Raw genomic sequence first — 26938 nt, forward strand, 5'->3', positions numbered from 1 at the left:
GGATGTCTTAGTGTTAAGTTAGGAGGATGGAATTCTTCAAAAGGCTGGCAATGTGATAGAGATGTCAACTTCTAGGTCACTTGTAAGTTGATTCAGATAATTAGTAAATTAAGTACTTGCCAGTAGTATATCTACCAATGCTGTTAGGCATATGAGAAATGAGTGGGAAGGAGAAATGGTGATGGGCAAATAGATTCTGTGACCGGGTTACTAAGCCAGTTTTTGAAAATCTGTACTGAATTCCCTAACAATATATATTTTTTAAAGTAACTGCAGAAGTTATACGCCAGTAATTTTGTTGTTGTTTACTAGATGCCCAATGGGCCAACTTAATATAATAATTCATATGCTAGATTTTAAAGTTTAGTTTTAGTCTGAAGTCACTCAGTAAAATATGACAGAGGAGAAGAATAAAGCAGGCAAGATGGACGTAGGTTAAATTGCTCAGTGTATTTTCTTATAGTACTAGGGCAAGGGAGGATTCAGTGAAATTGAAAGACAGAAATTTTAAAACTGATTAAAGGACATTTTTTTTATTCAGCACACAGTTAACCTGTGGAACTCATTGCCACTAAATATAATTCAAGTGAAGAGGTTATCATAATTTAAAAAAAAAATTAGCTGTGTGGATAATGAGAACATTTGTAGCTAAAATGAATAGGGTAGTAAAATATAGAGAAATACCCATGTTTCTGTGTGTTAGCTTGCTGCTCAGATACTATGACCGTCAGTGTGATATTAGAACCTATATAGAACAGAGAGGAAGTTTAATTGTTTAGGAAGAAATTAGTTATTCTGTAACTGTCCTTTATGAGATCACCTTTGTGAAACATCTGGTACTGGCCACTCAGAAAAAATATCGGACCAGAGAGATCAACAATCTGACTTGGCTTTTGTCACTCTCAATGTTCCGTGTTTGTGTGTCAGTAGTTATAGAAATCATACTTTTGGTTGTACACTGAGCCAACTTGATCTGAAATAAACATGGATTTCCATGATGCCTTTTTAAAATTAATTTTCAGAGTTAGAGCACACTTTAAATTGATGGCATTTATTTGAAAAATTGCTGAGTCTGTCTGTTCCCTAAAATTGACACATTTTTTAGATACAATACTAGTTGCAGAAACTAAGACTTTTTTTCTCTGGTTTGAAACAGGTGTTTGGTGTTGGAGTCCCGAACCCTTATCGGTTGCGCCCTTTTATTGGGGCAAGAGTTCCTGTAAATAGCAGTTTTTCTCCAATAATAAATATACATAATCCCCACAGTGAACCTTTGCAGGTGAGCATCAGGTGCCAGTTTCCTGTGTGTGTTTATTTTTTACAGTGTTCACTGAAATTTGTTCACTATTTGCTTTGAAATTGCATAAAAATTACAAAGTGTTTTGTTTAAGAATGCTTCTCTCTCTTTTCTCCTCCCCACCCCCCTTTTCAAAACTCCTTTTCTGGTATTTTGAGCACTACGTGCTCTGTATAAAATGCACTAAAGGAGAAAACACTCAGAATTGATTTGATGACTTGATTGTCTACTTTAATATTTTGAGAAGCTGTGTTCAAAGAATTGTACAGAATTACAAATAAACAGGTATGTAAATTTAGGGCCGAATCTTGCAAATTATAAACACTTGCATAACTATACACGCAAGTCCCACTAGAATCATTGGGATTGCTCACAGGCAGAAAATTGAATAGAAGTTTGCATGATTTGGGTTTCTTATGTGAAACTACTCTCTAAAGAGGAAATTTAAAAAATAGAAAAAGCATGAAATTAGCCAATTTAAAAGCACTTTTCATAATACTCGTGTAAAAAATTAAACTTGACAAGCCACTTTAGAAGTTAGTATATGTGCTTAATCTTTGCCTTCACTGGTAATTAAGGAAAAACATTGATGCAAGCAAAATGCAGTATATTTTCAAAGCAGAGAATAAAGGAAAGTGACTCATTGTTTGAACACAGACAAGTCACTTAACTCTATGCATGTGTTCTCAACTGTAAAATGGAGTATAATCATTTTAACCACTTTTGTAAAGTGTTGAGATTTATGGATGAAAAATATATCAATTCTAAAACATTAATAAAAAGGGAAAGGGAAAAAGTTTCCTTAAAAATGACTGTTTATTTGTCAAAGACTGTCAGAAGTATTGAAAGTCTGTTGTACACAGTAACTAAAACTAAATTTATTTTCCTCTACTGAAGTTAAAAAAAAATAGATGTAACTTGTCCTAAACTACCTCATTGTTTGAATGGCTTCTTTTTTAAATTTACAGAAATATCTTCTGAGGGCAAAAGTGTTCTAACATTCAGACATAGTTAATGTTGGAAGTGGTAGCTGTGCCTGCCTGGAAAAGAAAACCAATCTTCCACTGATGTGATTTCTGTAAATGTGACACCTTATGTTCTACAAATTTTGGCATACATAGATGTAGAAGGTGCCTGTTTCCTGAAGCTTAACACAGATTTTGCTGATTTCAGATAATTACAAATTTATCAAAATCGGAATAGATCCAACAGACTGGGCTCTTGTGCCTTTGCTGGTCCATTACACTGTTGATTAGATTATAATTTCACATAACTAATGAAAGCTCTTTTTAATATTTGTTTTTTGTCATAGGTGGTAGAAATGTATTCAAGTGGAGGTGATCTCCACCTAGAGCTTCCGACAGGTCAACAAGGGGGTACAAAAAAACTGTGGGTGAGTGGTAATACGTTTTCTAACAGGTTCTATATTCATTTTGGTCTGGTGATTTGTTCTTGTTCAGCAATCATTTAAAAAGTAGATAAGCATACAAATGACTATTATTAAATTGAAGTCAATGGGAGTTGGATCAGATACTTATTTAATTACAGATGTCTACTCATGTATTTTTCTGAAATGGGAAAAATAGAAAAATATACAGTGATTCATGTTGGGGTCATGATGCCACTTGACCATTGTCATGTATAGGATGTCAAATTATATATATGACTGTTGCAGAGTGAAAGATTCCCAAACAAGAACTTCCACACGTACATCCTTAGTTTATGTATCCGTGGGTGAAGGGGTGTACTGTCACCATTCTAGTTCTGGGCTTGATTAATTTCAGAAATACCTTTTATAGAGGTGTACTCTACCTTCGTTTCTTTTCTACCTCCATTTTGAGATGAGTGGTGCCCTTTTGAAGTGGGACTGACAAAGGCTTTTATCCTTCACTAGGAAGTTCTATAAAGAAACCAAAATACATTTCAGCAGCTTAAAGCTACATCTTTAAGATACAAAATGCCACATGTTAGAAATGTATGATTGCAGTGCACAGAGTTTATGGTTATTAAACAGTGTATAAATCACCTTAGTAATCTCTTTGCTATGGCTGACAACCTTTATTAAAGGAGAAACATTTCTTCGTTGTCTAAAAGAAAAAAAACCTGCATGTTGTGTTGAATAAAAGCAATACACCTATATTTGGTTATGATGGAAATGTACGTTTATTGTATGTTGCTTTTGTATTACTCTGTATTCAAGTGATTATTTGTGCTATTAACATTCTCCTCTTAAATATGAACTCCATCCAATGTGAATACAACAAAATTCCACAGTTATGCCTTTATCTTTTTCTGATAAGGGTTGAAAAATTCTTCTGTCCCCTTCTCAGAGTCCCGAGAAAAACTCCTGTTGCAAGGCAACCTAAGCCTTCTCTCCAACAGAAGAGGGCTAAGAGTGACCTCTTCCTAAGGCACCACTTTCAATCCTCCAGTAGCATTGCTAGAGATCAGCATGTGGCACTGTAGAGGGGTTTGGCCCTCTCTGGAGCGGTGGGGAACCACACTGCCTCGCTACTTCCTTTCAGTTGTGATGGGGAATTAGCCTGACCCTGGGAGTCTTTCGCCGCGGCAGCAGTTGAGGCAAAACACAACAGTTATTCACGCCCTATCAGCGGGCAGTAGTGAGTCACGGGCTCAAGTCCTCAGACAGGAGCTGAGCAACTGTTATATAATAAGCAGGCCCAGGCCCTGGGTCAGGGTGGGGCAGCAAAGAGTCAATGGCTCAGGCCCTCAGACAGAGGCTGAGCAAAGGCAAGTAAACAGCAAGTCTCTTGGCTCCGAAGGGCATGGGAGAGGGGGAGACTGCCACCCAACTTGTGGGTGGCAGGGGGGACGCAGGCCCACCTACTCCACTGCGTCCCAGCCCGGGGCCCTAGCAGCGGCAGAAGGCCTGCTGCTGAGTCAGCGGGGATCCTGGCCACAACACACTGACATAGGTTCTGGGAGTGCTGCAGCCAGACTAGGGTCGGCTGCTCCCGGGCTACTTCCTAACTCTCCCTCTCTATAGGTACCTGGGTCTGGACGGTGTCCTCCAAGGGGTCAAGCACCATGGGCTCCTCAGGGTAACTGGTGAGGGGTAGGCTTGGCAGCTCCTCTGGGTAACTTGCGAGGGGCAGGTTTGACAGTTCCTCCGGGCTCTGGTCGGTGTCAGGCATCGGCAAGTCAGACCAGTCTTCAGGTCAGCTGCTGATTGCCAGGGTCTACCAACCAGGCATCTGGTCTCTCCAGCAGCTGTTCCTCTAGTAAGCTCTGGGGCTGGGCTTCTATACTTCCTGTCCTACGCCTTGACCTCTGGGGCGCAGACACAGGATTCACTGGCTCTGCCCACTTTGGTGTCCGGAGAGGCTCGTCCCTCTCCAGGGCGGCGGGGAACCACACTGCCTCGCTACAGGCACGCTTTTCCTCGGGCCAGACATGCTGACACAGAAATCTGAATGTATCTTTGTATTGTGCTGTCGGTAGATTGCTAGCTATCCCTTCTTTTCTTTTTTATAAATATGCAATTATAATCCACTCAATATACTGCTAATTCTTTTTAGAGCATTGTCTACACATAAAAATGACACCAAATATTCTGAATTTTTTTAATATAATGTGTTTGATGTTGCACCTTATTGGAGCTACTGCATTCTTATTTGTCTGTGATTATTTCAAAAGGAAATTCCCCCCTATGAAACAAAGGGAGTGATGAGAGCCAGCTTTTCTTCCAGAGAAGCAGATAATCATACAGCCTTCATTAGAATTAAAACAAATGCCTCAGACAACACAAAATTTATCATTCTTCCTGTTGAAGTAGAGGTTACAACAGGTTTGTAGGAAAATGCAATATTCAAAATATTCAGTTTATATTGCTATACTAGAATAAGAAAATATTATTAATGGTTTTCCTTTTCTTTTTTGTAAAGCTCCAGGAATCTATTCATCAACAGAAATGCTAGATTTTGGTACACTACGAACACAAGGTAAATTGTACTTAGGGTTTCTCGTTCTAGGTTTTAAAAATTAAATCCCACCCCAAAAAAATAAGATTGTAGAAAATATACATAGAAAATTCCTAGCTCTTCATTAACAAAAATTATTTGTGGAGGGGAATGGGTGAACCCCAAAGATCCTGTCTGCGGAGCTTAATTTGTGCTTGTCTTCACAGGCGGGTTTTTTTTTTAATGTAATTAAAGGAAAATGACTTTTAAAATGCCATTTAAAACTGATTTTTTCCTCCTAATAATAAATAATCCAAAATGTAGTAGGGTGTAGTAAAAAAATAAATACTTAACATCAGATAAAATATAAAACTAAAACCAAAAAAAATAACTTGGGTATAACTTGGGTCTGATTTTCAAAGATGGATGGATGTGATTGCAGATGCCAAGCTGTCATAACTATAAAGGAAAGGGTAACAGCCCTCCTGTGTACAATACTATAAAATCCCTCCTGGCCAGAGACTCCAAAATCCTTTTACCTGTAAAGGGTTAAGAAGCTCAGGTAACCTGGCGGACACCTGACCCAAAGGACCAATAAGGGGACATGATACTTTCAAATCTTGGTGGGGGGAAGGGTTTTGTTTTGGGGTTGTTCACTCTTGGAACTAAGAGGGACCAGACATCAATCCAGGCTCTCCAAATCTTTCTGAACAAGTCTCTCATATTTCAAACTTGTAAGTAAACAGCCAGGCAAGGCGTGTTAGTTTTTATCTTTGTTTTCTCAACTTGTAAATGTACTTTTTGCTAGGGTGTTTACCTCTGTTTGCTGTAACTTTGAACCTAAAGCTAGAGTGGGGTCCTCTGGGCTCTTTAAGTTTGATTGCCCTGTAAAGTTATTTCCCATCCTGATTTTACAGAGATGATTTTTACCTTTTTCTTTAATTAAAGCCTTCTTTTTAAGAACCTGATAGATTTTTCCTTGTTTTAGATCCAAGGGGGTTGGATCTTGATCCACCAGGAGTTGGTGGGAGAAAGGAGGTGGGATGGTTAATCTCTCCTTGTTTTAAGATCCAAGGGGTTTGGATCTGTATTCACCAGGGAATTGGTGAAGAGTCTCTCAAGGCTACCCAGGGACGGGAATTAGCACTTCGGGAGTGGTGGCAGTGGACCAGATCTAAGCTGGTAGTTAAGCTTAGAAGTTTCATGCAGGCCCCCACATTTGTACCCTAAAGTTCAGAGTGGGGAAGCAGCCTTGACACACGCTCATGTGCAAAAATATTATCAGTGCATGCAAATAAGCAGTTAAATATGTGGCTATATGCAAATAATTTGTATGCATTATTATACTGATGGTATCATGGAGAAATTAGACCGGCACAGTTGCACACACCTAACTCTGAGAACTAGGTCCATACAGTTTATTTCCTTAACTTTTGAATGAGGTTTTTGTTTTTTAGGTGACTCAAGAGTTTTGCAACGTTGTAAACAAATGTTAGAATATATTCTAGCTTAGAGGTTTTCAATCTTTTTTCATTTGTGCACCCCACATTTTTTTCAAAAGAACGTGCAGACCCCTTCGGAAATCTTACACATAGTCTGTGCATCCCCAGGGGTCCACAGACCACAGGTTAAAAACTACTTTTCTAATTTAATTGAATTTGCTGTTCTGATTTAATCTTCATTCGTTGAAATATTGGTCAATTACATGATTATGAAATATTGGCACAAGTGTTTATATAGTTAGAGATTAAATGTGAACAAAACATCTGTTAATGTTCAGTATGTGCATCAGAGAAAGCAATATATAGGTGTCAGTTTTATGAGATGGTAATAACTTGCAACTTTGGTAAAAGAAAAAATCCATCTTTGGTGGGTATGAAAAGACAGAACTAGTGGGTGGTTTGGTTTTTTTAGAGTGGGTGACATTGCTTCTGAAATGTTACGTTATTGAGTGATTCTTTCATTTTATATGGAATGATGTCCATGTAATCATTTTATCGGGTGAACATTGGTGTAGTAGAGCCGCAGTTGCTCATTGTAACATTATTAACCTGCTGAATTCTTTTTGATTTAGAAATCAGAATGATTGAAATACATAAAATGTACTTAATACATAGAAACATAGTTTTAAAAACGTAACATACTCTTATGAATAACAAGTTTCTGACTGGCTGAACTGTTTTTAAAGTTTCATATAGAATAATGTTCAATTTGTGCAGAAATCTGGTTGGAACAGATTGCTTTTTTGTATGATGGATTATACAGTAGTATGACCTGATAATTAATTTCTTTGTTTTTAACAGACATGCCAAAAATTTTAAATCTACATTTATTAAATTCAGGAACAAAGGATGTACCAATTACAGTAAGTTTTTTATTTCCTTTTAATTTCACACGTTTTGTTTATTTTTATGAAAGGAAGAGGACTGTGTCCAAACTTTCTTTCATTGATATTAACATGATATAGTCCACTAAGTGGTGGTCAAGGTTGAATTCTAGGAAACGTACTTTGTTTCTTTTCCCTGAATTGGTATCCCAAGCTTCTAAACAGTCCAGTGACTCATTACCAAGATATAGCTTGAAGTCTTTCTGACACTGACTCTAGAAATTGCAACATGTTTCGCTTAATTTCTTATGTTTTTACTTTCATTCTCAATTCAAACTGCCTGCCTACCTTCTTAGTCTTATTAAAGCAGTACATCCTGAGGTTGCATATATAATTCTTTGGCTTCTTGAAGTTTCTCCTCTCACCAGTTAGCAAGCTGCAGTAGGTCTAGCAGGACAGATAATGAAGGGGTTAACTCTGCCATATGCTTGTCCTCTCACCAGCCCCAGTGGAAGCCTCTGGGCCCTGTGTGCCCCTCTACACTCACACTCCATGTGGCAAAGTAGGTATCAACAGAAGCCTACAGAAAGCCCCTTAAAGCATCTACACTTATTAGTTTGCCAACAGGCAGCTTCAGCATGAGGGGCAAGTCCCCAGGGCTTTCCATCTTCCTCTCCTCACGGTGTTGTACTATCCAGAGTTTTGGAATTTATCTGCTTTTGCTGTTGTGCCATTGGTTGTTGGCCCTGTCTTCATCTTGCCCCACCATCACTACCCTTCTGTTGCCTGGTTTCTCTTCCTGCCTTCTGTGCTTCTCACTTTCCTTCCCTCTCTCCCTCTGCTGTTTCTTCCACCTCTCCCCAGTCTTTTAACCCTACAATCACACCTCTTCCCACCACTTTCCATTCCCATTTGAACCCCACGGAGGGCCCCTATGAACAACTAATACAATGTCTAATACCAAAGCTAAAAACATAAATCCATCAAGATCCTTAATCTCTCTAATTCTCGGCTCTCTATGAGCTGAGGGGTGAAAACATTTATTTGCAATCACATTTTGTTCTCATTACTTCTATCATCACCCTTACCTCCTCTCTGACTTCTTTTTCTTTTTCCCTTTTGCATTTTCCCTGTTTGTTTTGTGGGGGCAGGAACTGTTACTTTTGTGGTCTGTAAAGTATCTAGAGAACTTCATGAATGCAATATATGTTATTTTGCTAGTAATCTAAATATGGTGCTGAGTTTCTACCTTCTTCATGCATCTCCAGAAAAGGTCCATCTATTTGTGAGGTTGTGGTATCTACATAAGTGTAGCTTTATATCTTGTTCTTGATCATTAGGAAACTATTTGATTATCACCTGTTCCAGATGAGATTGTTTGTCACTTTCTTACACATTAACTAGTGTTTTTTTGGCTCTATGATTGCTTTATTATAGTGTCCACTTCTACAAGCTGTTACCATTGCAAGAATAAATGTTTTGGCACTTTGATAAATATGAGATGTTTTTCAAGGTTTTGGACAGGGAGTTGTACGTTTTGATTTGCACCTAATTCCTTGGACATAACCTGAGATGTGTTTTTATTCAAAAGAATCAACTACTGTATTGGTGTGATATTTATGGACTATAGTCTTTTAGCATTTCAGACAGGGCTTGAATTTCTATTACCTTGCCAGTCAAACTGATTCCAGAGCAGCTAGTATGGGTATGGGTTCTTTCCTTAAACTCCTGTGAATGGGGCTCCTTCTAGAACAGTTAAGACATATACTGTTGGCCTTCTAGAGCTTGTGTTCCAAAGCAGGTCACCAGCAAGGAACAAGTCTGTCACAAATTTTATTTTAATATCGAGAAAAGACAGTGTCTATATTTAGCGTACATCTAAGCTGACTGCTATTGAAAAGAAGTATCTGCAGGTTATCCATGTACACGCTAATAGTATTGTAGCCAAAGTGACTATATTCTTTCTTTTGTGCGTACATAGCCAGGCCAATTGAACACATTACCTGGTAGTAGAAGCCTATAGAAAACTAAACACAAAATCACTTTGACTCGTTCTGAATTCTGTGGCTGATCAAAGAATTTACTCTTAATTTTTATTCTGGAGAGAATCATATTTACTTTCCTGTTGGCTGGATAATATTTAGCAACCTTTTAGTGGTTCAACTATGCGACAGTGTCAAAATTTTATTAAAAACTTGTCATTGGTTATTTTTTGTCTGTTTATGTTCTAGAATGAACACTTAACAGTTCTGTAACTTGGTAAATTTCTTTATTAAACACATTTGGTTGCTAGAACAGAACTGCTCCTGTTGGCACAGCAGATACTAGTACAGACATGCTGCTCTCCCTGCATAAGTACTTGGAAAGTTGTGCTGTTTAGTAAGGGGAGTTTCATGCATGTGGGGAGAGCAGCATACGGAAGCTGAGATCCATCATAGGAATATGAGAACACAGTATATCTACCAAGGTATATAATCCTTATCACTTGCCCAATGCTTCATACAGAAATAACTATTTTTCTCCTTTCCAGTCTATATGAGAAATACGTGATTTATCTATAGGTGTTTTTGTTTGTGTATGTTTATTATTTGGGGCAGGGGGTAAGAGACAATGGAGGGGAAGCTAAGTTAAGGAAATGCTTTCTTAAAAGTTAGCCATTAGGGGCGTTATGTGGTAAGGTTTCAGTTTCTGTGAAAGTTGGCAAGTTTATGCCCCCCTCTAGGTTGAGGATTCAGTTCAGGGTTTAGCTGTCTGTTTTTGAGTCTGATTAATGGAAGGTAGGGGGAAGAAGAGAAGAAGGAATCTTCCAGTTCTTTCACCATAACTATACTATAGCTTCATTGTTCACACTCCAAGGAAGGTATAGGAGGTATAAGTTTTCAAATATGTTGTTACCTATTGATTGGGCACACAGTAAAAGTGAATGTCATTTAGTTAAGCTGGATCGGTAAGTTGGAACATCCGCATGGAAGTCTGAGTGCAACAGTCCATGGCAGATCCAAATGTTGTGTAGTTTGGCTACTTGAAACTTTTCCTTTTTCCTTGTGTGATCATATGGCAGTTGCTGGTTTACATAGGCAGGCTGGACTGATGGCCCAGCATTCATTCTTGGTGAGAGGTCTTCAGCTTTGGAATATCATTCCTGTGCCTTCCCTGGGTGCAGATTTGGTGACTTCCTAGGAACACTACACCTCTACCCCGATATAATACTGTCCTCGGGAGCCAAAAAATCTTACCACATTATAGGTGAAACTGCATTATATCGAACTTGCTTTGATCCGCCGGAGTGCGCAGCCCCAGAGCACTGCTTTACCGCGTTATATATGAATTCGTGTTATATCGGGGTAGAGGTATATAATAAACTTGTTTTTCTAAGGTGGTATTTAGATGAGAGTTTTAATTTGGGGGGGAAATGAGATTTTGTTTTAGATTTAAGAAGATCTTTGAGGTGGTTGGTTGTTCCTTAATCTCTCCAATTTGAATTAATTTGCTTTTAAATGTTTTAATTTATGTGGAGAATTTGAGAGCTACAAATGAAAACAATTAAGGAATTTTGGACAGCAACAGAACTTAGTAATACAAACATTAATTCCTTTCAATGAGTTTCAGCCACGAGGTAAGCATTCTGAGGAGTCCACCTACAGAACTTTGGTGCACCACTGATGTTGAGTTAGGTGCATTTTTAAAATTTCCTACTTTCCTGACAGAACTACATAAAGAATCTTGTATATAGAATGAACTGTCCTTTTAAATATTTCTCAATTTTAATTGCTGGATATAACTTTTATAATTTTCAACTTTGGCTATTAAGGAACAGATAAAAGTTTAGTATCAGAGGGGTAGCAGTGTTAGTCTGGATCTGTAAAAAGCAACAGAGTCCTGTGGCACCTTTAAGACTAACAGATGTATTGGAGCATAAGCTTTTGTGGGTGAATACCAACTTTGTCAGATGCATGTAATGGAAATTTCCAGAGGCAGGTATAAATATGCAGGCAAGAATCAGTCTGGAGATAACGAGGTTAGTTCAATCAGGGAGGGTGAGGTCCTCTGCTAGCAGTTGAGGTGTGAACACCAAGGGAGGAGAAACTGCTTTTATAGTTGGCTAGCCGTTCACAGTCTTTGTTTAATCCTGATCTGATGGTGTCAAATTTGCAAATGAACTGAAGCTCTCAGCAGTTTCTCTTTGGAGTCTGGTCCTGAAGTTTTTTTTGCTGTAAGATGGCTACCTTTACATCTGCTATTATGTGGCCAGGGAGGTTGAAGTGTTCTTCTACAGGTTTTTGTATATTGCAATTCCTGATATCTGACTTGTGTCCATTTATCCTTTTACGTAGTGACTGTCCAGTTTGGCTAATGTACATAGCAGAAGGGCATTGCTGGCACATGATGGCATATATAACATTGGTGGACGTGCAGGTGAATGAACCGGTGATGTTGTAGCTGTTCTGGTTAGGTCCTGTGATGGTATTGCTGGTGTAGATATGTGGGCAGAGTTGGCATCGAGGTTTGTTGCATGGATTGGTTCCTGAGTTAAGTTGTTATGGTGCAGTGTGTGCTTGCTGGTGAGAATATGCTTAAGGTTGGCGGGTTGTCTGTGGGCGAGGACTGGCCTGCCTCCCAAGGTCTGTGAAAACGTGAAACTCAGATAAAAGTTAGTGTGCCTCAATCAGTTGAATATGCAAGAACCATTAAAAACTGTTATGCATTGGGTTAGGGGAGGTACATATGGCCATAAAATGTGAGTTCTGTGCTTGTTTACAGCACCTTCAAAGGTTTTTTATTGTGCAACACACACAGTTCTCTCCAGGGAGCTGGTAATATATGTGATTCATGAATAGACCCATCAAGGTCATCTGTACTACACCAGAGCATATTTGACCATAAAACCCAGTACCTCTTAATCCAAAGACACACATCTCTTCCACTTAACTGAAAGTGACTGTTTGTTAGCTGTACAGTAGAACCTCAGATATATGAGCACCTGGGGAATGGAGGTTGTTCGTAACTCTGAACAAAACATTATGGTTGTTCTTTCAAAAGCTTACAACTGAACATTTCCTTAATACAGCTTTGAAACTTTACTATGCAGAAGAAAAATGCTGCTTTCCCTTTATTTTTTAGTAGTTTACATTTAAACACAGTCCTGTGCGGTGTTTTTGTTTTTTGCTTTTTGTCTCTGCTGCTGCCTGATTGCATACTTCCGGCTCCAAATGAGGGGTGTGATTGACTGGTCAGTTCGTAACTCTGTTGTTTGTAACTCTAAAGTTCTACTGTAGTAGTGTTAGTTGGGCTGGTTGTATCTGGAAGCCAGCCACTCAAGGGCATCTGATCTGGTTTGGATAGGTCTGATAACTCATCTAGCAGAAAGCAGTAATATAGATATACAAGATTTTAGAAATTGGCTTCTTTAAGTGAAGAAAATCCCAGCAACTTTTATTAAATAACATGGTACTGATATATTCAAGATCCTGAACTACTATGTTGTATGACATTGGGACCTCTTTGAATAAGCTGTGGCTAATCACAGTGACAGAATGACTTCCTAACCATGTTCATTGACTGACTCCTTTCACAACTTTAATACCATTTCCACTCACTTTAGAACATTAAAATGCTGTTGGAATCTGAAAAGTGACCCTGTAAAATTGTAGAATTCCATGTGTAGTATCTGACGTGACAAATAAATTTTCTCAGTATTCAAGTAACATTTTTTTCTAACAGCCAGCTCTGCAAATTCAACCTACACTCTGAGTCAAGCTGGGATCATTGCCTTGTGAATCATCAAATGGCACAACCTTTATTGATTAACTTTAAATACTTAACAGTTCTGTTGATGTGTGAACCAGAAAAGAAGCTAGTTTTCTTCTGTAGGTGTATTAGCTCTGCAGCATTAGCAACAGAAAAATCTTAGCTATTATAAAAGTAAGATAAAACTCACTGCCTGTGTGTATTGTATTATTTTTTACATAGTCACTTTTCTCCCCATAACCACACGTGGATTCACCTAATATTGTTAGTGGAAAGTTCTGTATTACCCACTTTCCTGGATGTTAACTTGACTAATTCAGAGTCCTTTGACAAGTTCCTAAGCCTCTTAATCTTATAATGCCATCTTCATTATAGTGAATATTAAATTGTAAAAAAAGCTGCAAATGCTGTTCACCTGATCATTTGGAAAAATACAAAAAGCTGTGCACTGTTTTGGTGGTGGTTGTAAATTTTCAGCAAATTAACTGTTTAATATTTTTGCTTCTGTTTGCAGAGTGTTAGACCCACACCACAAAATGAAGCTATAACAGTACACTTTAAGCCAGTTACATTAAAAGCTTCTGAAAGTAAATATACCAAAGTTGCAAGCATTAGTTTTGATGGTAAGTATTTTTTTCTTTCTTTGTAGAAATTTTAAAATATTTCTAAAGAGCTACTGAAATCTCATGAAAACTTTAAAAATACTTTTTTGGAAAAATGTATGTCCTGTGTCATATTTCTAAGGAAAGTGAGTCAGTCATTCCTTCTCATGTCAGAATTTTGTTGATTCACGTGACTTCAAAACTGGTTTCTTTGGAAATAATTATGGCATGTAAACCTGTAAGTTAGTAGCAGGAATAGATGAATTCTAAAGTATTCCATCTTGTAAACATTTAAAAAAAATGGAATAGCAAAATTACTTGGATGCATAAGCAGAATTGTTTGTAGAATATATCCGTTTTTAGTTGACTAACTGTTAAAGGTAAAACAGAATCATTGATGGTAAATATTAGGTATTTATGAATTTCAAGAAAGCAAATACATCCTGTCCAATTTCCTATTACTAAAGTATAAGGAAAGTATCATTTCTTGGATCTTCAGTATTTTCCAACATCAGATCAGAAAACTTTCATTTTGGAGCAATCCCAGAAGATATGAAAATAATTCCATATACCATGGAATCCTCTCCAGCATTCTGCTATGAATTTTAAATCTGTTTTGTTTTGAAAGATTGGTGTGCAAAATAAAACTTCCACTGGTATTCTTTCCATCAGGGAGAGCACATACTGCTCACAGTGGCTAATCACTTATATCCCTCCTGTCCATTGGAGAGACTTGGTGGTTCATTTCCTTTTCCAACCTAACCTCATGTGGTCAATATTGCCCTGCAATTTTATTGGAAAAAGTGCATAAAACATACCTGTTTTCTACCAAAGTTTTTATTGAGTTATCAGAATAAGTGTTTGACGCATCCACAAGTTATTACAGTAAAAATATTACAGGGTGTAGTATGTCTCTCAGGCTGAAATTATTCAGAATGGAGGTTTATGTGTTTGGATATCATTCATTTAGAGATGAACCAAGATAAAATGTTGGGAGACTCCCCAAGTGAATTATGATCATTGTAACTTTTAAGAGCATAATATTAAAATTTTGTAAGAAGAGAGTGAAATAAGAAGTTAGGACACAAATTCTAGATTTGCCAAATGTCCCCAGCTTGAGGCAAGGATTTGTCCAGATTTAGAAATTTGAAGAAAAAACAGATTATTAAGACAGAGATAAAATGAGTGTGGTAGGCACTTTAAGTTGCTTAGTGTGAAGTTGCAGACTCAGCTGGGTACAACAGTCTGTCTAATAAACCATTTGCAGCATTTAAGTGGTTGGCTAATGGGTTGGCTTCATGAAGAGGACCTATTCTTAACATTTTTCTGATTTCACTGCCCTAATATATGAAAATGGTAGGTGTTTGTGGCTTCCACCAGCCAATATTCATGACTTCATTAACTGCTTTCTTGTGGTGTTTCTACAAGCATGATGTTCTGCTTACTGAGAGACCTTGGGAACAACCCCCAAGGCTTCTATCTTGTTTCAGCTTGTGCTATGTCTGAGTCCTTGCAAGCACTGTGGTTTTGCTTATTTCTATAGTCTTCCAGGTTAAAACGTCCAGGTTTTTTTCTTTCCTTATTTAATAATACTGGATCCCTGTGACTTTTATTTGAGGTTTATTCAATGCCACTCCCTGAAATTTCCGTAGGGAAAAGATTCAGTTTCCTCCCCCATCATAAACCTATCTCACAAATAGCTTTCTCTTGTTCACATTTATTTTCCTTGCCCCCTGATAGAGTAACTTGTTGGCTAATTCCTTGTCTACTTCAGCAAGGCTCAAATTGGGACTTAATTTTGTTGCACTCTGCTCCCAATAACTACTGGTCTGAGAGTTTGGACTGAGTATTTTTTTTTAAATCACTGCCAAACATCCAATATGATTGTTTGCCTAAAAATATTCAGTCTTAAGAATCTCTCCAGCTCCACCATATGCAGCCTATTGATACTAGTAAATGTCTCTTAATAGAAAGTATCTCGTCTAGTAGCAACAGGTAATCTTGAAGCAGTTCTTTAGAATAAGGAATGTGAAGATGGAGGTCACGATTTTTAAATAACTGTGCCCTGGTCTATTAGTGACTAAGGTACCCATCTTCTTATGCATATAAAGAAAAAAATTACAGCTTTAGTATTTTATGTATAAATCAGTTAGGTGAGAAAAATTATCCTACTACTGGTTTGCAGCAGTTAACTTTTAATGGCAGCTTTAAGTGCTTAACGATGAAATTTTAAGAATAAAGAATAGCTATTGATTTACTATTTTATGTAAATAACGTGATCACAGAACCTATTTTGTTCTTTGTCGTACATGTGCAGCATCAAAAGCAAAAAGACCTTCTCAGTCTTCTGGAAAAATAACTGTTAAAGCAAAAGAGAAGAGTTATTCAAAACTTGAAATTCCATATCAAGCAGAAATATTAGATGGGTAAGTCTGTATAAACTGATTGCTGATTAAAAATTAAACACCGAGAATCGGCTGCTTTTCTTTTCTTTTTGTTTTTTGTTTTTATTTGTGTTTTGTGGAATAAGGTTGTTGTTTATGTACTCTTAACTATGGAGTTCTTCCAGTAGCACAGCTGCTGGTTCTAATTTTCTTTTTTGGGATAGCAGATGAGCTAGTGTTACTCAGTAATACATAAGCAAATTTCAAGATTTGGACTCTCAGTGGCTTTCATGAGTCATTTACCTAAGAGGCTTATGCTACGTATGTCATATTTTCAGAATGCAAACTTATATCACTTGCTCTTCTATTCTATTCTAAAATGTTTGAACAATCACTGTTTTGTGCTTGGATTGCCCTGCCACTGTAGCCTGAAGCAAGGGTAGAGAGTATACACTGGGAGAGCCATCCCTTTTGCGTGAATTGCCTGCTTTTAGTCTTTGGAGGTAAAGAGCACAGGAGATTATTTTTGAGGAAAATCTGAAGTTTTTGATACATTTTTCTTTTTAAATAGATATTTAGGATTTGATCACGCTGCCACATTGTTTCACATCCGGGATAGTCCTGCTGACTCTGTGGAAAGGCCAATCTATCTTACAAATACATTCAGTTTTGCAGTCCTCATTCATGATGTTGTGTTACCAGAAGAAGTAAAAACAATGTTTAAGGTAAGCCCAATTCCAATGAAAGTTTTCCCTAATATTAAATATTTAATGAACTATACTATATTAAATTTTAACATTGATGTTATTTCTTCACTAATTTAGGTCCAGAACTTCAGCAAACCAGTCTTGATCCCACCTAATGAATCCATATATATTTTCACACTTTATTTTATGCCTTCCACGTCATCTGTTCATGTAGATAACAATATTTTACTTATCACCAACGCTTCTAAATTTCAACTGCCTGTGCGAGCATACACAGGTTTTTTAGATGTAAGTATTTATTTTTTCCTTGAAATTTCACGCTAGATCAAAGAATACTAATTTGATTTCCTTGGTCTTTCTCCATGATAGCTGTTCAACTCCTTTGTGATTTAAAACAAAAAAGCAAACTAAATTTTACTGCCCCTTTCCCCATGACATTCTCAACGTACTAAATAATTTGTCAGGGATTGGTTTAATGTGGTGAGTTTTTTCCCCGTTTTTTTCCATACTTTCTCAGTTTTGTGGTTTGTTTGGTTCATGGATAGAATAAAGCATAGTCCCAGATTTTTAATGTTTTCACTTATTAATGAATTTGTTAGTGAACTCTGATTTTGAATGTACTGTGTATTTTTAAGTGCAGCTATAATGCCTTTCTTAATCTCTCTAGTACTTTGTATTACCCCCCAAACTCGAGGAACGTTTCATAGATTTTGGCATATTGAGTGCCACAGAAACTACTAGCATTTTATTTGCAATCATCAACAGTAATCCCATTGAGGTAAGAATCAACATATTTTAAATTCCTGTTTGTTGTAGTAAATTTTTGCATCTATGTCATTGCTGAGATTGTCATCTTTGTCTTTTTTTAAGCTGGCTATAAAAAGCTGGCATGTTATAGGGGATGGCTTGACTATAGAACTCCTGGTTACTGAAAAAGGCAATAGAACCACAATAATTGCAAACCTTCCAGAATTAGAAAATGCCAGTGTATCTGATCAATCTTCAGTAAGTAAACTCTTCTTTTTGAGTCCTTAATTAAAAGCTGCATGTAGCACATTGATAAGGGATGATAAATAATGTAGCAATGAATGACGTAAGTATAACTCTGTCATGAAGATATTCACAGGATAAGGAACAAGGTAGCATGTTTTGAATAGAAGGTAAAATAAATTTTTGTTCGTATGTGGGATAGTTGTAGCCTAAGGGTACACTTGATGGGTTGGTGAGTTTCTAAAATAAAATGTTCAGAAAGCTTGGTTTACACGCTTCCTGGGTCATTGCATAGTAGTCATTTCCCTGGTCACTTTCTAGAGCTGAATGAACTTAGAACTAGTCATTCATAACAGCTGCTCAGGGAAGTGAAAGTGATCCAAGCAGATAGCAGCAGGTTTCACTCTACTTTCCTCAGCTGCTCTTATGAAATATAAGTGGTACATATGAATATACAAAGATGGGCTCAACCTGTGAATTTCTTTGTTTACAGAATGTTCCCACTGCAACCTTTGTTGGGTCTTTGTCCAGTTAGCTGGAAGAAAAGGGGCATTGCCCCTTTAAGGTCTCCCTTGCAGTAGATGGAGAGAAAGGAATAAAGTCATGGCCTAATTAAACCAAATCCATGGCTTCCTGTCTTTCTTCTGGTGTGGATGGACAATGGACAGAAAGGGTTATTTTTTATAATCATATTTTATTTGTATAAGCAGCTTGCAGGGATTGATGGTTAACCCACTATCACTGATGCTGCTCATAGTATTAAATCATAATACCATTGTTAACATTAATACATGGCAGCTACAAATCCCAAGCTTGGTTCTGCTGTTCTTACCATAGTTAAATAACTCACTTCGCTCTCTGCCAGGATATATTGTGTTCTGTTTTGGAAAATTAGGTCTTATAAAGGGAAACTTTAGAAACATTAATCTAGGTAACACTGTAAATGTTCATGGTGGTTTGCAAATAAGTTTAAAAAAAATCTCCCTGGGCTGAGGAATTTACAGTCTAATTTAGTCAGAATATTGATTAAGTTGAAAGAAAAATAAACAGATTCTGTATTGGTATATAGAACTTGCAGTTTATTAGGTATGTTTCCTATTAACATTTCTGTTTATAATGGAAGAATGTGGCATAAAACATAAATGATTCATTATATATTTGTACCATTTACAGGTAATTCTAGCATCTGGTTACTATGCTGTGTTTAGAGTAAAACTAATAGCAAAAGAACTTGAAGGAATTCATGATGGAGCCATACAAATAACAACAGATTATGAGGTATACTTATTGCCCACCTAAATGACAGTGGTGCTGCCGTAGATGAGAGGCGTTAATTGTTATATTTTGGCTATTGTGTAAAAGACATTTTATCCTATTGTGGACTGGTATTTTGTGCTATATTTGAAGGTTTTTTACTGACTGAGATATTAACTCTGAAAAGTTGCTACATTGGTGCAGTAGTTCCTTGCCATAACTGATGCTGCAAACCACATCAGTAATCAACTATGAAGTCATAACAGTTCCATTGATGACATGTTTGGATCCTGGTGGATAGAATACTGTATTAAGCCTATGTTACAATGAAATACAGTGGTACTGTATTTGCTCTGAACAGATTTGAAAAAAAGGCAAGTTTCATTCAGCTTTCCACTTTGCTTCTGGAATCTGTTTCAATCTATTATGTGATGCTTCAAAGTGAGTCCAAGTGCATTGAGGCTCGATGCATACTCAAAGCACCATGGATCTTTTGACATGATACACTGTGATGACACTCTTAGTGTATCATGTCAGTCATTTGTGTGAAAGCTCATTGTAGCACCTCCTTTTGAGACATTTAGCATGTGTTATCAGCCCACAATATGGAGTCGTACTGTTGGAGAGAAGTAATAGAAAGTTACTTTACTTGACCTCTTTGGTCTTCAGTGCTAATATCCACAAAATAAGATCTATTCTAATCTATACAATAAGAGGCGTAACCTTGAAGCATATAATGGGATCACTTTCATTTTTAACAACATTTGGCTGTAACTTTTGATGTCTTTAAGTGTGTGTTGACATAGCATATTATAAACTATATAGTGAACATTGTGTTTGTTTTTGTGCGTTTATAGAGTCAGGAAGTGTTGTAGCGTATTCTGAATGCAGCTACAGAAAAGGGGGATATTTTAGAAGTCTTCCAGTAGTCTGTATTTGGCAGAAATAATATTGGCATTTGTTTGCATATGCACCGATGCATACATATTTGACCCTCTGGGCAACCATAAAATCTGAAGCTGTTTGTTTTTTCCTGTGTGTGCCCACACTTCAGTCTTATTCTGATTTTGAGGACTTTGTTGCACTGATATATCTGTTCATCTTTAATATTACTTATATATATTCCAATCCATAAAACAGAGGTTTGTGTCTACAGCTTAATACTTTACCATGATTTATAGTGCTTCTAGAGCAGTTTAATATCTCCTGTGTAAACACAAGTGCAGTATTTTTAAGATGATGTCATAGTATTTTCCAGGGAAAAACAAAAATGCTCATTGGAAAGTTTGTAACTTGTTTGTATGTTTTATTCTGCATTGTACTGAGTTGTATATAAATTGATAGAATGCGTGTGATTAAGGAAAAATGGGCTTCTTAATATTTTTCCTGATAAACTTTTGACTTGAGGAATTTTCTTTTAGAAAATTGGCTGAGGAATCAAAATATTGGGCTGGATGATGAGACTTTAAAATAATCATCCTTGCATTAAACTTGACACACTTGGTTGTCGTATCGTTATGCCAAGTCTGTTGGCTTGATTATATGTAAATATGAAACATGAATAATAGAACTTTAGATTTTTAGAAAATGTGTTGGTGTAACTAAAAACAGAAATAAAAGGATGAATAGATGAACATATAAAGATGCCACTTGGAGCAGATGTATTACTAAACTTCTCTTGTTCTTTCAGATTTTGACAATTCCCGTGAAGGCTGTAATTGCTGTGGGTTCACTGACTTGCTCCCCTAAACATATTCACCTTCCACCTTCCTTTCCAGTAAGCTATTTTCTTGACAATATTTTTTTTTTTTTCTTCAGATCCTTTCCAGGAGCAACTTCCTTTATGATTTGCTTTATGACTTGTGAATTGCTATGCTGGAGGGAACAGTGGTGATTATTCTTAAACTCTCATTAGCCGTCACTATAGAAGCGTTTATCACCCCAGATGCTAGGCATGACACACACCTCAACTCCCCTTTTATTGTATCACTTGAACAGAGCCTGGGATATTGACTCCTGGCCCAGACTTGGCTTTCTATTCAGCTTCATTATGATGTAGCTGTGCTCAGTTGTTTTCCCCATCATTCCTTCTGCATTAGTGCCAGGAATAAAAGAGAGGCATCTAATTATATCAGGTATATCTCCAGATTTCTGAGATCTTCAGAAGAAAGACTTTGAAACCAAAGAAACTCTTAAATTGGCCTGTTTAGAAAAATACAAAAGTAGTTGTGTATTTAGCATTGTTTCCCAACCTGGAGATGGGTCGCCCCTAAGGGGGGATGTGGCACAGTACAGGAACAATACATCAGGGAAGCTGTATGATCCTGGATCCACTTTAATCCCTCTGTAGAATCACAATGACTGCTTGTGGAGATTTGCCTATCTTTCATCTCTGCTGTTGCAGCAGTCTTCATGCACTGAGCCCCAGAAGCATTTGATTTTCTACAGGGCTGTGTGTCAGGGAGCAGCCCATTAACCAGATCTTATCTTCTCTGCTCCCATGGCATGTGGCACAACTATGGGATCACGTGCAGCCTGGCCCAGCTGTGAGCTGTGAATGGATGATCACCCAGTCTGAACAGCATGTAGCCTTCTGATGGGTAGCGAACCAAGGAGGAGGGAGAATCATCAGGGAAAGGAATATAAAAACTAAAAGTGCAGGGGGAGAGGGAGATCAGAGAGGAGAGATGGTAGCAAAGGACTAGGGTAGGGGTGCTTTATTGCAAGGGCGTGAGTTCAGTACAGGATGAGAATTGGATTAAGATTTTTGAAAGGCTGTCACTCACAAAGGGGATGGTTCAGCTGTATAGTCTCTTCTTGTTGGTAATCACTGTACAGGTTTAGGACAGTGTTTTGATTAAAAAAACAAAACCTAAAGAGTTTAATGGAGTCCCAGTTGCCCATTAATAAAAGATGGGTGTATCTGCAGGACTCCATACATGGGACTCTGGCACAGTCATTTCTTCCTCCTATGGAATGTGTCCATTCATCAGGACAAAGCCGTGTAGTAAACTATCCCTTCATGCACCAGTCATCACTTTGAAAAATGATTTTTCTTGTTTATGACACTTCAAGAATTTCCTGAGCCTACAGCCATTGTTGTGGCTTGCAAGCCCATAGCTGTAACTTACCCCCATTCTTCACCCCAGCTCATGCACTGAGATATATAAAAGGTAAATCTCAGATTTCATTTGAGGGAAGGATGCAAGTTTCTAATCCTCTTCCTTGCAATAAAACCTCGAAAACATAATTTGTTTGCATCTCTCTATATTCTTTGGTGAAGGTTGAAAGGTGGTCACTGATCTTGACTAAAGATCACAGGTTATTCATATTCCCCTTCACATTTACCAGCATTGACCTTTGCAATTAGTGGAAAAACATGACCACAGGTCCCATGATTTTTGGTAGGATCTCAGAGTAGTTTGTGGCTATGGGGGCTGTAACATCTATACCGCCAGAGATGGCAGTTAGGGCAATCACAATTTCCAGCTAAGCCAGTCCTCTACTGAGCATCCGTGATGGCTTTTTGTCAGAAGAGGGAGTATCTCAATGTGTGCCAGCGTGGTATAGTGAAATAGACACAGGATGGAGAACATGGGGCTCAAGCATTCTAATCAGAGTTATGCAGATGACAGTTGAGTCGTCTAACTCTTCTGCTTTAAAATGATGAAATGTCACTTACCTGCTTTATAGAGGGATGATCATGACTAGAGCTGGCACAAAAACTTGGAATTTCAAAAATTTTCTGTGAAACATCTGTCTGTTTCTCATAAATTTTCATGAAAGTTTCATCCTGTTTTTTGGCTATCTCTGGTTGTGATGTTTTAGTAGTAGTGTTTTTAAAGCACTATATGTGTTCTACATTTCACCATATACATACTCGCAACCCCGCAGTAGCTGAGGGCCTACTGGATTCCAGAATCCTACTTTATTGTGCCTTTCAAAATACTTCTAAATGTTTGCTGCTATGCACCAGTTCCATCACAAGCAGCTGGTTCCCCTTCTGCCTCGGGGGAACCTAAAATCCAGCCCTTAGTCTCCATCTTTTGGCACCTTTAATATAAAAGGAGTCCGATACATTTGGGGAGTATCTCAAAAAATCATCTTCCTAATCCTCCTCAAAATTCTTAGGGTGGTTCTGTGCATAGTAGTGTGATAAACTGCAGAGGATTTGACTCCGTTTTGGGAGGGCAGAACAAAAAATTGTGCAGGCCTCCACCAAAATGCTAAGGAAGGTAAATGCTACCTGTGTAGGTAGATGTCTGATGGCTTGCCCACTATGTGTTGAGAGTGGGAGAAATGTATACAGTATAATTTTTTTTCCTTTCCTTTCCTTTAGGGGAAAATAGTTCATCAGAGTTTAAATATTATGAATTCCTTCTCTCAGAAGGTGAAAATACAATATGTACGCTCTCTGTCCGAAGATGTGCGGTTTTATTACAAGAGATTAAGGAGCAATAAAGAAGATTTAGAGGCAGGAAAAAAATCAAAGGTTGGAAAGTTTTGTGTATTAGTACTAATAGGCAGTTTTTCTTTAAACGTTGATAATTTTGCAGTTATTCAGAGAATCAAGAATATCAGGGTTGGAAGGGACCTCAGGAGGTCATCTAGTCCAACCCCCTGCTCAAAACAGGACTAATCCCCAACTAAAGCATCCCAGACAGGGCTTTGTCAAGCCTGAACTTAAAAACCTCTAAGGAAGGAGATTCCACCACCTCCCTAGGTAACCCATTGCAGTGCTTCACCACACTCCTAGTGAAAAAGTTTTCCCTAATATCCAACCTAAACCTCCCCCACTGCAACTTGAGACTATTACTCCACGTTCTGTCACCTGGTACCACTGAGAACAGCCTAGCTCCATCCTCTTTGGAACCCCGTTTCAGGTAGTTGAAAGCAGCTATCAAATCCCCCCTTTGTTCTTCTCTTCTGCAGACTAAATAATCCCAGTTCCCTCCGCCTCTCCTCATAAATCATGTGTTCTAGTTCCCTAATCATTTTTGTTGCCCTCTGCTGGACTCTTTCCAATTTTTCCACATCCTTCTTGTAGTGTGGGGCCCGAAACTGGACACAGTACTCCAGATGAGGCCTCACCAATGCCGAATAGAGGGGAATGATCACGTCCCTCGATCTGCTGGTAATGCTCCTACTTTTACAGCCCAAAATGCTGTTAGCCTTCTTGACAACAAGGGCACACTGTTGACTCTCATCCAGCTTCTCGTCCACTGTAACCCCTAGGTCCTTTTCTGCAGAACTGCTGCCTAGCCACTCGGTCCCTAGTCTGTAGCCGTGCATGGGATTCTTCCATCCTAAATGCAGGCATTTTTCTTTTATTTTAGTCATCAGAGATGCTTACTTCATTTAATTGTTCTTGTACATTTTGCAGATAGCAAATATTTATTTTGATCCTGGTTTACAGTGTGGGAATCACTGTTATGTTGGATTGCCTTTCTTATCTAAATGTAAGTAATTTTCATTTTTGCAATTAAAATCTCAATGTATTTCCCCCCCTTAATATTGAAGGGTTGTATAAAAGTATGGTTTTTGTTTTTTAGCTGAACCTAAAGTTCAGCACAGCTTAACGATGCAAGAAGATGCATGGGATTCTGATTGGGATTTGCATGAGAACTTATTCAGAGTGTGGGCAGGAATCAGAGAGAACTCAGGTCATAGGTAAGTGTATATTTGCCCTGTGGCCTGTGAATCACTTGATTCTTTTTGTTTTGTGTTGCCTGTTTACAGTATTGAATTCTTGTGTGGCCAGAGAAGGGCAAGGAATAGTTGCTAGGTTTGCTCTTCTAAAAGAGTTTGAAGGGGGACAAATGACATTTTCCTGAAGATGCTATGTTTGGCTTAGGTCAGTGGTTATCAAACTTTTTTTTTTTTTTTCTGAAGACCACTTGAAAATGCAGAGGGTCTCGGCTGGCCACTTAATGATCTTTCCAAATGTTGTTGGTACCGTTAGCGAACTATTGTAAAGCACTTCGGATAAAAGCGCTATACAAAAAAAATCCCTTAATCATTAACGTTTTTTTGTTCTACAAATAAAAGCACACAACTCATATTTTAATATCCGTAGTCTTACCTTTCTAATGCGATGAATGTGCCCTCTCTTCCCCCACCATGGCAGCCCCGGAGCTGGGGCTGAGAAGGAGGGGTGGGTCTGTCCCTCTCTCCCCTGCTGCGACTGCCTCCGAGCTGAGGCTGGGAAGGAGAGCGGGGGTCTCTCCCTGGCAGCTGCAGCCCTGGAACTGAGGAAAGTCGCCTCTTTCTCTAGCCACCACAGCCCTGCACATCCCAAATTCCGCCCCACCCCCTCTTCTCACCCCACTGCCCTTTTCCACCTACCCCCTATTCCCCCCCCCCCCCCCCCCAGGCCACCACCTCACCTTACATGTGCATCTTCTCCAGGGGCCAGGCACCTAATTAGTTGAGTCATGCCTGCACGGCTCCGCTGATTAGGTGGGGTGGCCCTTCATTCTCTCATATGCGGCCGCCCAGGTGTGCACCTTAGAGGAAACTATCCACGGACCACCTGAATGGAGCTCGCAGATCACTGGTGGTCCATGGACCACAGTTTGAGAACCTCTGGCTTAGGTAAATCAACTAGTGTGAATTTGTAGTTGACCATCTTTCTTTGTAAACTAGAAGGCTAAAAGAAACCCCTGCTTACACAGTATTCCTAAAATATGTGGTATTGCTTGTGCAAAATAGCTGCTGTGCTCCTGTTTATCTAGATTGTCTCCTTTTGCCACTGTACTGAGAGTGCTACTTTTCAGTGGTGAATAAAGTAATCTTTTAGTTTTGTGTAAAGTATTTTGGGATACTTTTTTGAAAGGTGTTATATGGAGCGTGATAATGACTAAAAACATATTCAAACTAATGCCTAAGAAGTTGAACGGTTGTGTGGTGCTACTGTGCTCTGTTAAAAGCATCTGCTATATTTCATGCATGAAGTGGCTGCTTTTCAATGGTGGATAATATGTTCAATGTCTCAAGGGTATTGTGTGGATTAGTTAATGTTGGCAAAGTGCTTTTGAGATCCTATTTATTGTGATAATATCCATTTTAACTTGGATTTTATTAATGTTCTAGACTTTGTGAAAACACAAAAAGACTTAACATAGGTAATGAAATATTGCAATAGAACTATATCAACAGCCTAACAAAAGGGCCTGGCACATCGCTCAGAAAGCACAACAGTAACTCTTAAAGGAAGGGAAATATGACCCTGTCAGAATTCCCCGAAATTATCTACTTTTTGCAGCTTACATTAAAGGCTAGAATATTTGAGGAAGAGGGAAAGAAATACAGGAAAACACATCTCCAAATAGTTACATGATGCAGTGAATGTGTAAAGCCCTCTAAATTCAGTTAAAGAAACAAATAATACAGAGAAACTTTAAACAAAGAATAGGGCACGCTCGGTCTGACTACTGAACAGACCTGACTGGTACTAAAGCCACGCCAACAGAAGGCCTTGGCTGAAGTGCTTGAGACCTATAGAACCCTGACTTTTTGTCCATACCTCCAGTGCTCCCATCTGCCTACTGAATCTCCACACCAGCTAGTAAGTGTTATTTGGGTGTTGGGCTACTCTGTGAGAATCTCTTTGGCCTGGGTGAGAATCTCTTTGGCCTGGTCTGATGACTCATCATACTTATCCTTCAGTTCCATTTCCTCCCTAAGCTTGTGCGCTGCACCTTTTAGCAT

At 38.3% G+C, this 26938-nt stretch overlaps 1 protein-coding gene across 2 annotated transcripts in view; it reads left to right on the top strand.

Moving 5' to 3' along the window:
• The window catches only part of TMEM131 (transmembrane protein 131), a 169095-nt gene that overhangs the window by 102663 nt on the left and 39494 nt on the right, over positions 1-26938 (top strand). For both annotated transcript variants that reach the window (XM_034757930.1, XM_034757929.1), the window contains exons 7-22: positions 1157-1279; positions 2610-2690; positions 4955-5105; positions 5203-5259; positions 7521-7582; positions 13806-13914; positions 16211-16319; positions 16849-17002; positions 17102-17272; positions 17652-17762; positions 17855-17989; positions 19148-19252; positions 20919-21005; positions 23568-23720; positions 24612-24687; positions 24781-24898. In XM_034757930.1, coding sequence (XP_034613821.1) covers positions 1157-1279; positions 2610-2690; positions 4955-5105; positions 5203-5259; positions 7521-7582; positions 13806-13914; positions 16211-16319; positions 16849-17002; positions 17102-17272; positions 17652-17762; positions 17855-17989; positions 19148-19252; positions 20919-21005; positions 23568-23720; positions 24612-24687; positions 24781-24898 — 1802 coding nt within the window. The remainder of the gene's footprint in view (positions 1-1156; positions 1280-2609; positions 2691-4954; positions 5106-5202; positions 5260-7520; positions 7583-13805; positions 13915-16210; positions 16320-16848; positions 17003-17101; positions 17273-17651; positions 17763-17854; positions 17990-19147; positions 19253-20918; positions 21006-23567; positions 23721-24611; positions 24688-24780; positions 24899-26938) is intronic.

Source organism: Trachemys scripta, chromosome 1 (assembly GCF_013100865.1).
Source record: "Trachemys scripta elegans isolate TJP31775 chromosome 1, CAS_Tse_1.0, whole genome shotgun sequence".
NCBI classification, from domain to species: Eukaryota; Metazoa; Chordata; order Testudines; family Emydidae; genus Trachemys; species Trachemys scripta.